The following is a 15,330-nucleotide window of genomic DNA, read 5'->3' as shown; positions in this document are numbered from 1 at the left end:
AGTGGACTAGACGGGCCTTACACAATCTTTCTGCTTCTACAATGAAAGGAAAAACTGCATTTTTCCTAGAAACTAAAAATCAGAGGATACACAATAACAGAACTTAATTTTAAAGCTCACCGCCTTACTGCTGGATCCAAGGTATACATTATTTTCCATCTGCCACATACACACACAGCAAGAAACACCTATGCAAACACCATAGCAGTAACTGCTCTTATCCATATCCTTATTTATCCCCCCTCAGTGGCACCCGAGAAAGGGGCCACTGGGTTACAGTCACTTAAGTCTTTTCCGTTTTGTTTTTAGGCATGTTTTGCCCACAGCATTAACCAACCCTTGTACAAACAATTTAGGTCTGCCCTTAAGACCAACCTATTCACTTTAGCAGTCTCAAAGTAAAAGGTAGGTGTAATGCCTAGGGGACACAGCAGATTGAGGTTCTGGGCTTGCTTCCACAGTTGCTGTCCTTTCACTTTTTCTTTATATGGATGTGACTGTGGCTATGACAAGGTCACCCCTGCTTGCTTTCTATTCTGTCAAATGTTGGTGTTCTTTTCCATTTCTAGAAGTTTCAGAATATGAAACTACTTTGTTGTACTCGCTACAAAACATAGTATAGCAAATTTTTAACATACTACTTTTTCTTAAAGTGCTGCTAGGTGTATGCAGTGCTGTACAGACACATAGCAGAGTCCCACAAAGCTTATAATCCAGTCAAGACAAATATACATGACAAGAAATTCTAAGAGAATACTTATTGAGAAGTGGTCAAGATGTAAAAGCAGTCTCTAGAAGATGATAGTTTTTAGTCTGGATTTGAAAATGGCAAAACAGAGAGCATGATGATGCATCGATTCAGCAAGTCAGTTCCTGGCAAATGGTGCAGCAAGGTTGAAACAGATAGTGTGTGAGAACTATATTTGTAGCACAGATGCTATGCTGTACAAACTTTTTCTAAACAAAGGGGTGAAGATCTCAGAGAGGTTTGAAGAGAGCCCTAGAGTAAGAATCCTCACTTCTCCTACCTTAGACAGACTCCTAATGTAATTGAATGTTTCCAGGCCCAAGAAAGGAAATGAAAAAGTATTTTTCACCTTTGATGAGATTGTTATATGCTTTTGCCCAGCTATTGCGGTGATTGGAGGTAAGTATCCCAATGGGTTCTTTGTTGGTTTGGAGAGATGTATTCCAAATTTTCTCCAGCTGTGTAAAAATCTGGTCCGAGGTGAGGGGCGTTCTATCACTGTTATACACATCCAGCTCAAAGAACTGAAAAGAGAGAAGGAGAAATGGGACTAAGTAGAAGGGCTGTGGGTAGAAGATACAAATCCACAATAGGAAAGAATAAACCTGTATTTTAGACCGACTGAAAAAGATAATCATGTAGATTTTCTGAGTCCTAAAAAAGCTAAAGACAGATGTAATTACTGTAATTATGAATTTAGTTTACTCACCTATACCCTAGAAAAGCCCTCTGAATGAGGTACAACAATTTTCTAAAGCTTAAGTACCCAAATGCTTGGTAAAGGGAAAAAAAATATCAGAGAGCTGCCTGTAATGATTTTGATGCAGATCTGAATAGGGAGAAGATCACCAGAAGCTTGATGTAGCATGACTGACCATTATCAAATACCTTACTCCTATTGTTTCAATGTACACACACAATTTATCCCCATTCCTCTTCACTTTTCTATCCAACTTTAGTTCCCTAAATTTAGATTAACAGACTAGCTGTTTGTACTCAACACTCTCCAAAGCCTTGGATCAGATTGCACCTTTGAAAAGCAAAGATACTCGCCTGTAGCAGGTATTCTCCGAAGATAGCAGGCTTCATATTCTCACAAGTGGGTGATGCTGATCCAGCATTTTGCCAAAGTAAAAAATAAAGCTGTGTGGAGCATGAGCCACACTCCATTGCGAATGCGCAAGTGCTTTCCTGTCTGTCGCCTGAATGTGGTCTCCTCAGTTTAATACTAAAGCAAAAAATAAAATAAACAAGGAGACAACTCTATGGGAAGGTGGGCAGGATTGTGAAAATATGAAGCCTGCCGTCCTTGGAGAATACCTGTTACAGGTAAGTATCTTCACTTTCTCTGAGGACAAGCAGGCTCCAATATTCTTACAAGTGGGAAATCCCCAGAAGAAGAGGGAACGATATCTGCTGTGGCCAGTATGGCACAATCAGAATCATGGTCCCAAGGTCTTGCTTGAGTTTCAACAAAGTCTTTCCCACTAGTGGTAATGGAGGATACGCATACAGAAGGCCTGTCCCCCAATTGAGGAGGAAGGCATCTGAAGCTAGTCTGTCATTGGCCTGAAGCCTGGAACAGAACTGAGGGAACTTGTGATTGAGTTGCGTGGCAAAACGATCTACCAAGGGGGTGCCCCATGCTCTGAAGATCTTGCAGGCTACACCCATGTGGACAGACCACTCGTGCGGTTGCATTATCCTGCTCAGCTTGTCGACCAGGGTGTTGTTTGCGCCCGCCAGATAAGTGGCTTGAAGGAACATGATGTGATGGCGAGCCCAATACCACATCCGGTGTATATCATAAAGGCCATGAAAAGGTGCAAACCATACATATTTCTAATATTGCTGGTTTGTTTTTCTTGAGCTGGGAGCTTACTTTATTTTTTGTCTATTAGATTGTAAGCTCTTTGAGCAGGGACTGTCTTTCTTCTATGTTTGTGCAGCGCTGTGTACGCCTTGTAGCGCTATAGAAATGCTAAATAGTAGTAGTAGTACTTAAGTTACACGAGAATTATAAATGTGCTTTTTCTGAAAAATATCTTTCTAAGGCTGTAGAAATTTGTAACTTGACATTTTGGCCTGTGCTAGCTTGTGATAAGTTGCTGGTCAGCAACTAAAAGCCAGAGACTCCTATGACTAAGGACGCCTGCTGTATCCATATAAACAATCAGAACGAGAAGAGGGTGTGGGTAAAACTATAGGCCTAGCAAGACGGTAGAGGGGCTAGAATGATGACTGCATACCAAGGACATAGGTCAACCTATGAAAACTTATGCTTATGTGCATGAGAGGCCCTAGCTGCCAATATAATAAGGGAATAAAATGATAGACTTTGATGGAACATGAGATATCATAACAGGAAACAGAATATTCTGGAAAGATGCATATTCATTAGGTAGGAAGGGTAATTATAATGAAGAAAGGAAGAAAAAAGTATTTAAGAGGAAACAGAACTGAGGATGGCGAGCCTCAGTGTGTCCACTAGGAGGTGGACATATTGACAGCTCCCAGGGAAAACTCTGTTTTAATTTGCTACATATTATACTGTATTGGGAGTTTATTTGTTACTACTTCAATAATTACTGATTGGCTTCTTTGACAATTTGTATAAACATCTATGTCTAATACTTATTTAGTAGCCAGAGTTTTTCTTGCCTGGAATTCTGCCTGGGGAAGTAAAGATTTACTCCTTCAGAAGGTTACTTCTGTCCCAGAGGCAAAACAGAAGTTTACACCGGACAGCCTTCTGTCACAGAAGGTGTGATCTGGTGCCCCCCTGCTTGTTGGTGTAATACACACAATATCAACCGGCTCACCTTTGTCCACGTTTGTTTACTCCTTCAAAGAAATGCAGCAGATTGGTGAGGCAAGACTTCCCTTCACTAAATCCATGTTGACTTTGTCCCATTAGTCCATGCTTTTGGACGTGATCTGTAATTTTGTTCTTGATAATAGTCTCTACCATTTTGCCCGGCACCGATGTCAGACTCACCGGTCTATAATTTCCCGGGTCTCCTCTGGAACCTTTTTAAAATATCAGCGTTACATTGGCCACCCTCCAATCTTCCAGTACCACGCTCGATTTGAAGGATAAATTACAAATCAATAACAGTAGCTCTGCCAGCTCATTTTTTTAGTTCTATCAGTACCTTGGGGTGAATACCTTCCGGTCCAGGAGATTTGCTACTCTTCAGTTTGCAGAGCTGCTCCATTACGTCTTCCAGGTTTACAAATATTTCATTAAGTTTTTCCGACTCTTCAGCTTCAAATACCCTGTCCGGCACCGGTATCCCAACCAAATCTTCCTCTGTGAAAACCGAAGCAAAGAACTCATTTAGTTTTTCTCCTATTTCTTTGTCTTCCTTGATCGCCCCTTTTACACCCTGGTCATCCAGCAGGCCAACCAATTCTTTTGCCGGTTTCCTGCTTTTAATGTATCTAAAAAAATGTTTACTATCAGTTTTCGCCTCTAACGCTATCTTTCTTTCAAAATCCCTCTTTGCCTTTATCAGCGCTTTGCATCTGACTTGACATTCCTTATGCCGCTTCTTATTTTCTTCATTCGGTTCCTTCTTAGCTCCAATAGCCTCCTTTACCTCACTTTTTAACCACGCCGGCTGTCGTTTGGTTTTCTGTCCTCGTTTTCTGATGCATGGAATATGTTTGGCCTGAGCCTCCAGGACGGTGTTTTTGAACAGCATCCACACCTGTTGTAGGTTTCTTACCCTCTCAGTCGCTCCTCTAAGTTGTTTTTTTTTACCGTTCTACTCATTTTGTCATAGCTTCCTTTTTTAAAGTTAAACGCTAACATATTTGACTTCCTATGTTTACCTTTTTGAAAGCTCCTTGGCCAGTTAGTATTCGAGTAACAAAGCAGAGGAAAGAAACAGTAGAATAAAAACACACCAAAAAAACAACATTTCTCCTTCCCCATTGGGAATGAACCCATAACTGATGAATAACTTGATTGCAGGAATCATCCTGAAACATATAAACATGCAAGAACTACCAGGCCCAGCAGGAAGAACCAACTAAGTCTCTGCTGGACTAGCAGGGTGGGCCTCTGGATTCATCTGATGTGTCTAAAGGAAAGAAAATTATCAGGTAAGACATAATTTCTCATTCCTTAGTGACAGCAGCAGATGAATCCAGAGACTAATGGGATGTAACAAAGCAGTCAGACAACAGGGATGGCATCTGACGCTCCCAACATCAGAACTGAGGCCCCAAAGGACGCGTCCATGTGTGCCGCGACATCCAAACGATAATGCTTGACAAATGTATGAACCGAGGACCACGTCACAACCCTGCAAATTTAATCCAAAGAAAATAGATGCAACTCCGCCCACAAAGCAATTGCCTGAGTAGAATGCGCTCCGAAACCTGAAGGAAATGCCTTTCTTGCCAGGATGTAAGCGGACGAGATAGCATCTTTTCCCCAGCGAGCAACCGCCTTTGATGCGGAGTCCCCTTTCTGAGGACCTGTCGTTATAAGAACGAACACATAATTGGACCAGCGAAACTCATTAGTAACATTCAGATAACGGAGTAGTACACGACAGACATCGAGAAACCATAAGCTGGAAAAATCTCAAGGATACAACTCCACTTGAAAAGTGGGAAGAAACAAGGGCTGATTAAAGTGAAAAGAAGATGCCACCTTCAGCAAAAAGGAATGAACTGTGCGCAACGTCACCCCTGTGGATGAAAAACATAGAAATGCAGCTCCGACACTTGGCGCACTGAAAAGATGACCACCAAAAACACTGTTTTCACGGTCAGATCTTTCACGAAGGAGCTCGAAAGGAGCCTTCTGTAGCACAAAATTGAGGTTCCATTGTGGACACGGTAGGCACGCCGGAGGCCAGAGATGATGCACTCCTTTCAAAAAATGCATGACATCAGGATGCAACACTAATAAAGGAGCCTGTATCTATAACATGCCAAGGCTGCCACTTTCAGCATGAGAGAATTGTATACCAAACCCTTCAGTAGGCCTTCCTGCAGAAAGGCCAAAATCTGAGGGAGAGACCACGAGGGAAAAATTCCCGTCTGCACACCAAGACTTGAAAAGTTGCCACACCCGCCTATAAGTCGAGGAGGTGGAGCACTTTTTTGCTTGAAGAAGAGTCACAATTACTTCTGGTGAATAACCTTTCCTTCTCAACTTTGTCTGCTCAAAAGCGGAGCCGTAAGACCAAAGAGGAAGGGATCGTCCATCTTGATTGGTCCCTGAACCAACAAGTTGGGGTGAAGATTCAATTAAAGTGGTTCGTCTATCTGCAAACGAACGAGATCTGCATACCACAGGCGACATGGCCAATCTGGGGCGATGTGGACCACGCGATCCAGGTGGTGACCAATTTGTTGAAGAACCTAGCCTATCATGGGCCATGGAGGAAAGACATGCAGAAGAAAATCCGCCAGCCATGGCTGCAAAAGTGCATCTATGCCTTATGCCCCATAATCTCTTTGTCTGCTGTAAAATCTCAGAGTTTTGGCACTGCGGTGGGTCGCCACGAGGTCTATGCTCAGAAAGCTCCATCTGTCCTTGATCTGCCGGACCGCTGACTACGCTAGCTCCCACTCCCCAGGATCCAAGACATTCCTGCTCAGGTAATTTGCCTGCACGTTCCGAACTCCCACAATGTGCGCCAACAGCTGTTGTAAATGTGCTTCTGCCCAATGAACAAAAAGGCAAGCCTCAAGAGCTAGAGCTGCTCTGCGCGTGTCCCCCTGGCAGTTGATGTAAGCCACCACTGTGACATTGTCAGAGAGAACACACACTGGCTTGCACTACACTAGAACTTGGAACTCGAAGAGCGCCAAGCGGACTGCCCGGAGTTCCAATCAATTTATTGGCCACCTCGTCTCCTCCAGGAGGACCACTGACCCTGAGCCACTTGGCCTAGACAACCCGCATCCCAGCCTGTTAGGATCACATCCGTGAATAACACCGTCCACTTTGGGGCCCCTAGAGAAAGGCCACTGTGTAAGAGAGTCATTGTTCAGCCGCCATGCCATGCTGTCACGTGCTGACCCTGTCCAACGGAGCACCTGATCGTAATCCTGCAACACTGGGGACCAGTGCCTCAAAAGAGATTGCTGCAACGGATGCAGCCCTCGGAATGACGTCCAGAGTCGCCGCCATGGATTCGAGAACTTGGACATAATCCCAAACTCGAGGTGTCAGAGAGTGAAAAAGCTGACAAATTTGTGACTGCAGCTTGAGACAACGGTGGTCTAGCAAAAAAAAAAAAAAAACCTTGCCCTGAGCAGTGTCAAACCAGACCCTCAGATACTCAAGAATCTGAGTGGGAGCCAGCTAACTCTTGGGAAAATTGATGACCCAGCTCAACGATTGTAGCAGCGCTAGAACTGTTGATGTGTCCTGTGTACATTCCTAAGCCAAGGAGGCCCTGATCAACCAATTGTCCAGACAGGAATGAACTCGGACCCCTGACACCTCAAGAAGGCCGCTACCACTACCGTGACCTTGGAAAATGTCCGAGGAGCTGTGGCAAGACAAAATGGTAGGGTCTGAAACTGAAAATGGTGGCCTAGCACGGCAAAACCGCTGATGAGGAGGCCAAATTGTAATGTGTAAATAGGCTTCCTTAAGATCCAGAGCTGTGAGAAATTCCACTGAAACAGCTGCTAAGACGGAGTGCAATGGTCTCCATGTGAAAGTGCTGAACCTTGGAAAACTTGTTGATTCTCATGAGTTCAAGAACTCGCTGGAACGCATCCCCTTTTTACTTGGGAATAATGAAATAAATAAAATAACGGCCCATCTGCCGATCATTGGGAGGAACCGGAACCAAGGCTCCCAAACCCAGCAACGACTGTAGAGTCGAAAAAAATTGCCTCCCGCATGCTCAGTCTCTGCACAGAGACACCAAGAAAAAATCCTGTGATAGGAGAGGTGAACTCTAATTTGTAGCCTTCTTAAATAATACGGACTCAATGGTCTTCTTGGTATTCATCCCAGAGTACTGATAGAATTGAAAAATGAACTTTCAGGAACTATTGTTAGTAATATGTCATTTATCTTTAAAATCAAGCATGGTACAGAAAGATGGAGGGTGGCCATTGTAACGCCGATTTTTTGAAACGGGTTCCAGAGTGATCCGAGAAATTACAGACCGGTGCCGGGTAAAATGGTAGAGACTACTATAAAGAACAAAATGACACAGCATACTCAAAAGCATGGATTAACGAGACAAAGCAACATGGATTTAGTGAAGGGAAATCCTGCCCTCACCAATCTACCCACATTTCTTTGAAGGGGTGAACAAACATGTGGATAAAGGGTAGCCGGTTGATATTGTGTAATGTGGATTTTCAAAAGGCGTTTGACAAAGTACCTCATGACATAGCCAGAGGAAATTGGAAAGTCATGGGATAGGAGGTATTGTGGGATTAAAAAACTGGTTAAAGATAGAAAACAGAGAGTAGGGTTAAATGGTCAGTATTCTTCAATGGAGACAGGTAGATAGTGGGGTTTCCCCAGGAGTCTGTGCTGGGACCACTGCTTTTTAACATGTCTTTTAAATGATCTAGAGATGGGAGTAATTAGTGAGGTAATTAAATTTGCTGATGACACAAAGTTATTCAAAATTGTTAAATCGCAAGAGGATTGTGAAAAATTACAAGAGGACTTACAAGACCTGGGCGTTTAAATGGCAGATTACATTTAATGTGAGCAAGTGCAAAGTGATGCATGTGGGAAAAGAGGAACCCGAATTATAGTACGTAATGCAAGGTTCCACATTAGAAGTCACCAACCAGGAAAGGCGATCTAGGCATCGTCGTTGATGATACGTTGAAACCTCTGGCTCCAGTGTATGACGGTTAAGAAAGCAAATAGAATGTTAGGAAAGGAATAGAAAACAAAAATGAGGATCTTATAATGCCTTTGTATCACTCCATGGTGCGACCAAACCTCCAATTCTTTCCACCGCATCTCAAAAAAGATATAGTGGAATTAGAAAAAGTATAGAGAAGGGCGATGAAAATAATAAAGGGGATGGGAGACGACTTCCTTATGAGGAAAGACTGAAGCGGTTTAGGGCTCTTCCATTTGAGAAAAGATGGCTAAGGGAGATATGATAGAGGTCTATAAAATAATGAGTGGAGTGGAACGGGTATAGACGGAAGCGCTTGTTTACTTCTGTCCAAAATACAGGATTAGGGGGCACACAATGAAGCTACAAATTAGTAAATTTAAAAGGAATCAGAGAAAATATTTCTTCACTCAATGTGTAATTAAACTCTGGAATTCGTTGCCACAGAATGTGGTAAAGATGGTTAGCTTAGCGGGGTTTAAAGAAAGGTTTGGATGACTTCCTAAAGGAAAAGTCCATAGACCATTATTAAAATGGACTTGGGGAAAATCCACTGCTTATTTCTAGGGATAAGCAGCATAAAATGTACTGTACTTTTTTTGAGAGTCTTCCAGGGTACTTGTGACCTGGATTGGCCACTGTTGGAAACAGGATGCTGGGCTTGATGGACCTTCAGTCTGTCTCAGCATGGCAATAGTTATGTACTTGTCTGACGTGAGGCAGGTCCACTCCTCAAAGAATAGGGAAGGCTGGCCGATGAGATCTGAAGAGTGACCCAGCGCCCATCATTGCACAGGTCGGGCAGTGGAGGAAGGTTGGAAGTGGAAGCAAGCTTGTCAGCCTGAAAGAGCTGTTTGTTCCGATATTGAGATTACTGAGAAGCAACTGAGAGACCTGGGCGATACCGGCAGGTATCCTGAAAATGAGAATGCAACTGCCCTGACCGTGCAGAAGATTTAAGTTTGTCTTTCGGCAGATGCTGGGTTTTAGAATCTCCCAGGTCCTTAACTAACTTCTCCAAATCCTTCCCAAACAGTAGTTTGCCTTTAAAAGGGAGTTTGACGAAGCGCTGCTTAGAAGTGGAATCTGCTGCCCAGTGACGCAACCACAATAATCGGCAAGCCGTGACCACCAAAGACATCTTCTTAGCCGAGGCCCGAATTAAATTGTACAAGGAATCTGCCAAATATGCTAACCCAGTTTCTACATCCGGGAATTCCTTGGGAATGGGCCTATCTGCCTCCTGGTGGGCATCTGCCAACTGCCGGACCCAGCTAAGGCAGGCCCTAGCCGCATAGGAACTACAGATGGCTGCCTGCAAAGACAGGGCGCATACCTCAAAAGACAATTTCAGGGAGAACTCCAATTTTCTATCTTCTACATCTTTAAGGGCAATGTCATCTTCCACCGCTAGGGTGGTCCTTTTAGTGACCGCCACCACTACAGCATCCATGCGAGAAGAAGGAGATTGTCTAGCTCCAATGGTTCCAACAGGTACAACAGAGGCATAGCCTTAGCTACCTTCAACGTGGTGTCCGGTGTTAACCCACTGCGCTGAAACCATTTCCTGCATAACCACATGCACTGGGAAAGATCGAGGAGGCGCCCTGGTGGTGGCCATCTTCAGATTCAAAGAGGCTAGAGTTGGTAGGTTAGGCAAAGAAATATTAAGCACTTGAAGAGCTTTAGTGATAAAGGAAGGCAGCACTTTCCTATGGAAGACCCTAATTGCTGTGGGATCATCCATCTCCTCTCTAACCAGTTCCCCCTCTTCAAAGTCCAGAAGCTCCCGAGACTCAGGGGAAACACTCATGAAAGCTCCCGCTGAGGCAAAGGGAAAGAGGAGCTCGAGATCCTCCCTCAGAAATGGAATCGCAACACAGACATTTGGCCACAGGATCTAAAAGGGAGAGACCTTCTGAGGCTGAAGTTGTCGGTTCTAGAGAGGTACTGGCTCCCTGTACCACCGCTTTTAATAGGTAAGCCCTGTGCAGCAAAAGAATGAACTCCGGGGAAAAGGATTCAGTCCCCCCCCCCCCTACTTGGATATGCCCCCCACCGCCTATGAACGCGAGGAACCGGGATCCATCAAAACCTCAGAGCTGGGCCTTGGCAGCGCAGTATCTGACTTGCGCTGTAAAATGGCCGCTGTAGAAGAGAAGGGGAAGGTGCACAAATGTCAAAGGCACAAAAAACTCCCACCGTTTCACTAACACCTGCTCCGTCCGACATCAGGGAGTTAACACAGCCTCCCAGACACTGGCTGGGCGCTGCTTTCTGCTTTCCACAGCGGGAGCAGCGCTTAACTAACTCTGCTGCCATGCAGCTCTAAAAGGAAAGAGAGAAAACGGCAAGAGTAAAGCAAATGTAACACACTCACCATACCGCTGGAAACTGGGATTCCTGCCTGATGGTCCTTGGAAATGCTGCAACTGTACCCATTAGTACTCTCCTGCATCCCCCAATAGTAAACTGTTAGCTCCAGCCAACATGAGCTGACAGAGAACTGGCACTCTGTAAAAACTAAGTCGGCTCCTCTTTTTTTTTTTTTTCTTCCACAATGAAGAAGGAGAAAGGAGCTTGGGTAGGAGAGTGGGACAGGGTGGGGGAGGGATCTGGGGTGACCAGGTGTATTCCCTAAAGGCAGCACTGCTCAGCGGCACACCCCAAAGCTAAACAAACCCAAATTAGGCCAGGAGCTAGCAGCAGAAGAAGCCAGGAGCATGGGACAGACTATTCATCCGCTTGCTGGAGATGGAGAATACAAACTGACCAAGGAACATTCCTTCCCATAAAGCACTTTAGTTCAGCGTTCTCTAAGTCCACCTGCTCGTAGATAGTCACAACCCATTAGTCTCTGGATTCATCTGCTGCTGTCGCTAAGGAAAATTGTTGATTTTTCTCTCTAACCCTTGTTCTCCTTTTTTTTTTATATGCACAATACAAAATGTACTCACAGTTAATATACTCTGTAGTACAGCCAAGGAACAATGTTACAGGAACAAAAGACAAGAACCATAATCAGAACTCCATATATAAAGTACGCTCTGCATTGAATTTTCATTATACCCTGCCCCCTCCAGTCTTGCACTATCAAACCAGCACTCTCTTCTCTCCATCTCTCATCATGTATACCCCACGCACCCCCATTCAGCCCATCAATCACCCCTCCCCCCTTCCCTCAAGTGATCATGTTTAGGCAAGATGCCCACAAATGGACATATTGTCGGTTATCTGGCTTGGAGGATTTGGAGTAAATCTGGTTCTCATTCTTGCCAACCTTCCTTATCCATACACGGCACACCTCCCCAGGAATGTTCTCAGAAGAGATCCAGAAGTGCAGGCTAATTTTCCTAACCAGCAGTAATGAAATATACAAAAATCTCCTGTATGGTTGTGTAAGGCCTTGGGCTACTAAGAGTGACTGGTCCCCCAAAAGCAGAGTTGCATAGTCCCACTCTATTGTCCGTTGTGTGACAGTATTGAGTACCTGGAAAGCCTCATTCCACATTGTCAGAGCCGGGCGCTCCAAAAAAGAGTGAAGGATTGTTCCTCTGCTGCGCTTACATTTGCTGCACTGGTCATCCGTCCATAGTCCCATGAGTGCCCCCCTTGCCCTAGAGATATATGCTCTATGTAATATCTTATACTGCGTCTCCTGCAAGTCAGCTGCCTTAACCAATTCATGTAAGGTGGAGAAAAGTGCACCAAACGTTTGGTTTGTATACTTAGTACCTAACTCCACATTCCATTGGGCTGCCAACCTCTCCATGTCATCCAAAGGCATATTCACTTTTAATATCTTGTACCATGTTGAGAGGCTGTTTAACTTATTAGGGATGCGGAGGAGAATCTTATCTAAGGGGCCCCATGTCCACATATCCCCATGTCCCGCCATCAGAGAAGACCAGTAATGCCTGACCTGTAGGTACTGCATCAGATTATTGATTGGAAGATCCCATCGCCCCTTCACTTGGTCAAAAGTACCAAAGGAGTCCTGTCCAGTTGCCAATAATTGCCCCAGATTCCTACAGCCCTTTTCTCTCCATTTAATAAATACCAAGTATCCCATACCCGCCTGAAATGCTTCGTTACCCACCATACCCATAAATGGAGAAGAATCTGGTGAGCGTTGCTAGTGCCCTCTCCACCACATCCACGCTCTCCTCATAGGCTTCAAAAATCCCAATTTACTTGTGATTTTGGCTTCAAAAATCCCAATTTACTTGTGATTTTGGGATTACTGCTAGAGTTCATATGGATAAAATTTATGAAAGACCATGGGCAACTCCACTCTTCTAACCTGCCAGGAGGCAAAAAACGGTAGTGCCCTTCCATCCTTTCAAAGATAAAACGCATCAGCGCCGCCACATTATACATGCGAAGGTCAGGAAGACCCGGGCCCCCCACATCCTTATTAAGGGAAAGCTTCTAATACCCTATCCTGGCCCCTTTCCTTCGCCATATGAAGGAGTGGAGTATAGTGCGAAACAAGCGCTCTTCCCTCCTTAGAACCCAGATTGTGGCTGCTTGTAACGGGTATAAAATCTTAGGTATTAAAATCATTTTTACCAGGGCTGTTCTACCCATCAGAGAGAGTGGCATGTCCTTCCACCTGTCACACAGCCGTCTGATTCTTTCCAAAGGGTCAATCACATTCCTCTTATAAAAGTTTAGGTTATTTGTACTTAGGAAAATACCCAGGTATCGCATCGCCCCCCCCCTGGTTGGCGGTATGGGAAGCCCAGCGAACCCAGGGTCTACCGAGGATCCCGATAGAGGTATTAGTTATGACTTAGAGCAGTTAACCCTCAACCCCAATAGGTCTCCGAATTCCACTACCATGGAAAGCGCCCTTGGCAGGTCTCTGGGTGCGTTTGCCACATATAATAATATGTCATCTGCAAAAAGGTTTAGGTGAAGCTCCCTGCTCCCCACCCTTATCCCCTTAAGATTTCCACTGCTACGTATCTTTATAGCCAGCGACTCAATTGTTAATAAGAAAAGGAGTGGAGAGGGCACCCCTGTCTTGTATCCCTCTGTAGTGAAAAACTATCTGTAAGTTTTCCGTTTACCAATAACCTCGCCATGGGGAGGGTGTAAAGAGCCTTGATCCAAGACACATATGCACCTGATATACTAAACCGTCCCAAAGCCCCAAATAAATATTGCCACGAAATGCTATCAAAGGCCTTCTCCATGTCCAACTCCACAATGGCCTCCAGACCGCCCTTCCCCTTATGCTCCTGAATCGTCATCATAGCCCGCACAATGTTCATGGAGGCATATCTGCCCTGTACAAAGCCCACTTGGTCTTCATGCACTAAAGTGGGGATTACCCCATTCAGACGTCTAGCCAATATGGCTGCCAGAAGTTTAACGTCCTGATTCACCTGGGCCGGGTCTTTGCCTGGTTTTGGCAGAAGTACTATGTGAGCCATGTTGCGCTATATGGTTAGGCCCCCTTCCACTAACCCATTAAACCACGCTCCCAAAGGTGGTACCACCAAATCAGCCATAATGCGATAGTACTCTGGGCCAAAACCATCCGGTCCTGGCGCCTTGGTCAACTTTAAAGATTTGATGCCCATCCTGATCTCCCTCTCTGATATGGAGGCATTTAAGGTGGTTAGCTGTTCCTCCGTTAAGTTTGGAAGCTGTATGTTTTGGAAAAACTCCTCACACTTACCGGGATCAAAGTCTCTAGCTGTATACAGGGCACTGTAGAATTTAACAAATTGTTGCATAATATGGGATTCTTTGGTATACACCCTCCCCTTGTCATACTTAATAGCAGAGGTAACTTGCCGCTTACGCAGTGGCCTGACCAGATTAGTCAATAATTTACCTGCCTTGCTGTCCCATTTAAACAATCTAAAGTGCTGGAAGTATATGTCCCTCTCTGCCCTCTGGGTCAGTATATCATCTATCTGTTTCTTGACCTGTGCCAGAGTTGCCTTATATGCATCAGTCATGTGTATCATGTGCGCCCTTCGCAACTGATGGTACTCCTTTGACAAATGCAATAAATCTGCCTCCCTCCGTCTCCTCTTCCCTGCCGTGTATGCTATAATGTGGCCTCTCATTACCGCCTTGGACGTCTCCAAGTACGTGCCCAAGTTCACATCCTGCGTTTGATTATGCATCTGATATTCCAACCACTTGGTGCGCAGGAACTCATGAAACTCCCTATTATTATACAGCGAGGGGGAGAATCTCCACATCTTCTCGCCCGGCTCTGCAGCAAAGGAGACAGTCACTTCAACTGCGAGGTGATCACTCAATACATTGTCAACTATGTTCACTTGTGTAGTCCTGTAAACCAGTGGAGCAGCTACTAATAAGTAATCTAATCTGGAATATACCCCATGAGGGTGAGAGTAAAATGTAAACTTCCCATCTTGCGGGTGGAGGAGTCTCCATATGTCCACTAACCCCAATTGAGAGGATACGAAATTAACCCCCTTGTGCTCCCAATTTCCCCCCTTGGGCTTCAAGGGACTGCAATCAATCGATGGATCCGCCACAATGTTAAAATCCCCCCCCCCCCCCATAATGAGTTGGTAATTAGAGTATGGTACCACTCTAGCCACTAGATCTGAAAAGAGTTTGTGAGAGTACACACTGGGCCCATAAACATTGCACAATATGATCTGCTGTCCCCATAGCTCGCCTATGACCAGTACATATCTACCCTCCTTGTCCTAAACCACCTTGTGAGTGTGAAAA

General features: G+C 44.8%; 1 protein-coding gene across 1 annotated transcript in view; it reads right to left on the bottom strand.

The window, feature by feature from the left end:
• CRAT (carnitine O-acetyltransferase) overlaps positions 1–15,330 on the bottom strand; it is a 123,454-nt gene that overhangs the window by 74,640 nt on the left and 33,484 nt on the right. The window contains exon 5 of the mRNA XM_030206841.1: positions 1,098–1,272. Coding sequence (XP_030062701.1) covers positions 1,098–1,272 — 175 coding nt within the window. The remainder of the gene's footprint in view (positions 1–1,097; positions 1,273–15,330) is intronic.

This window comes from Microcaecilia unicolor, chromosome 6, assembly GCF_901765095.1.
Source record: "Microcaecilia unicolor chromosome 6, aMicUni1.1, whole genome shotgun sequence".
Lineage (NCBI taxonomy): Eukaryota > Metazoa > Chordata > Amphibia > Gymnophiona > Siphonopidae > Microcaecilia > Microcaecilia unicolor.
This window is presented reverse-complemented; position numbering and strand designations above follow the sequence as displayed.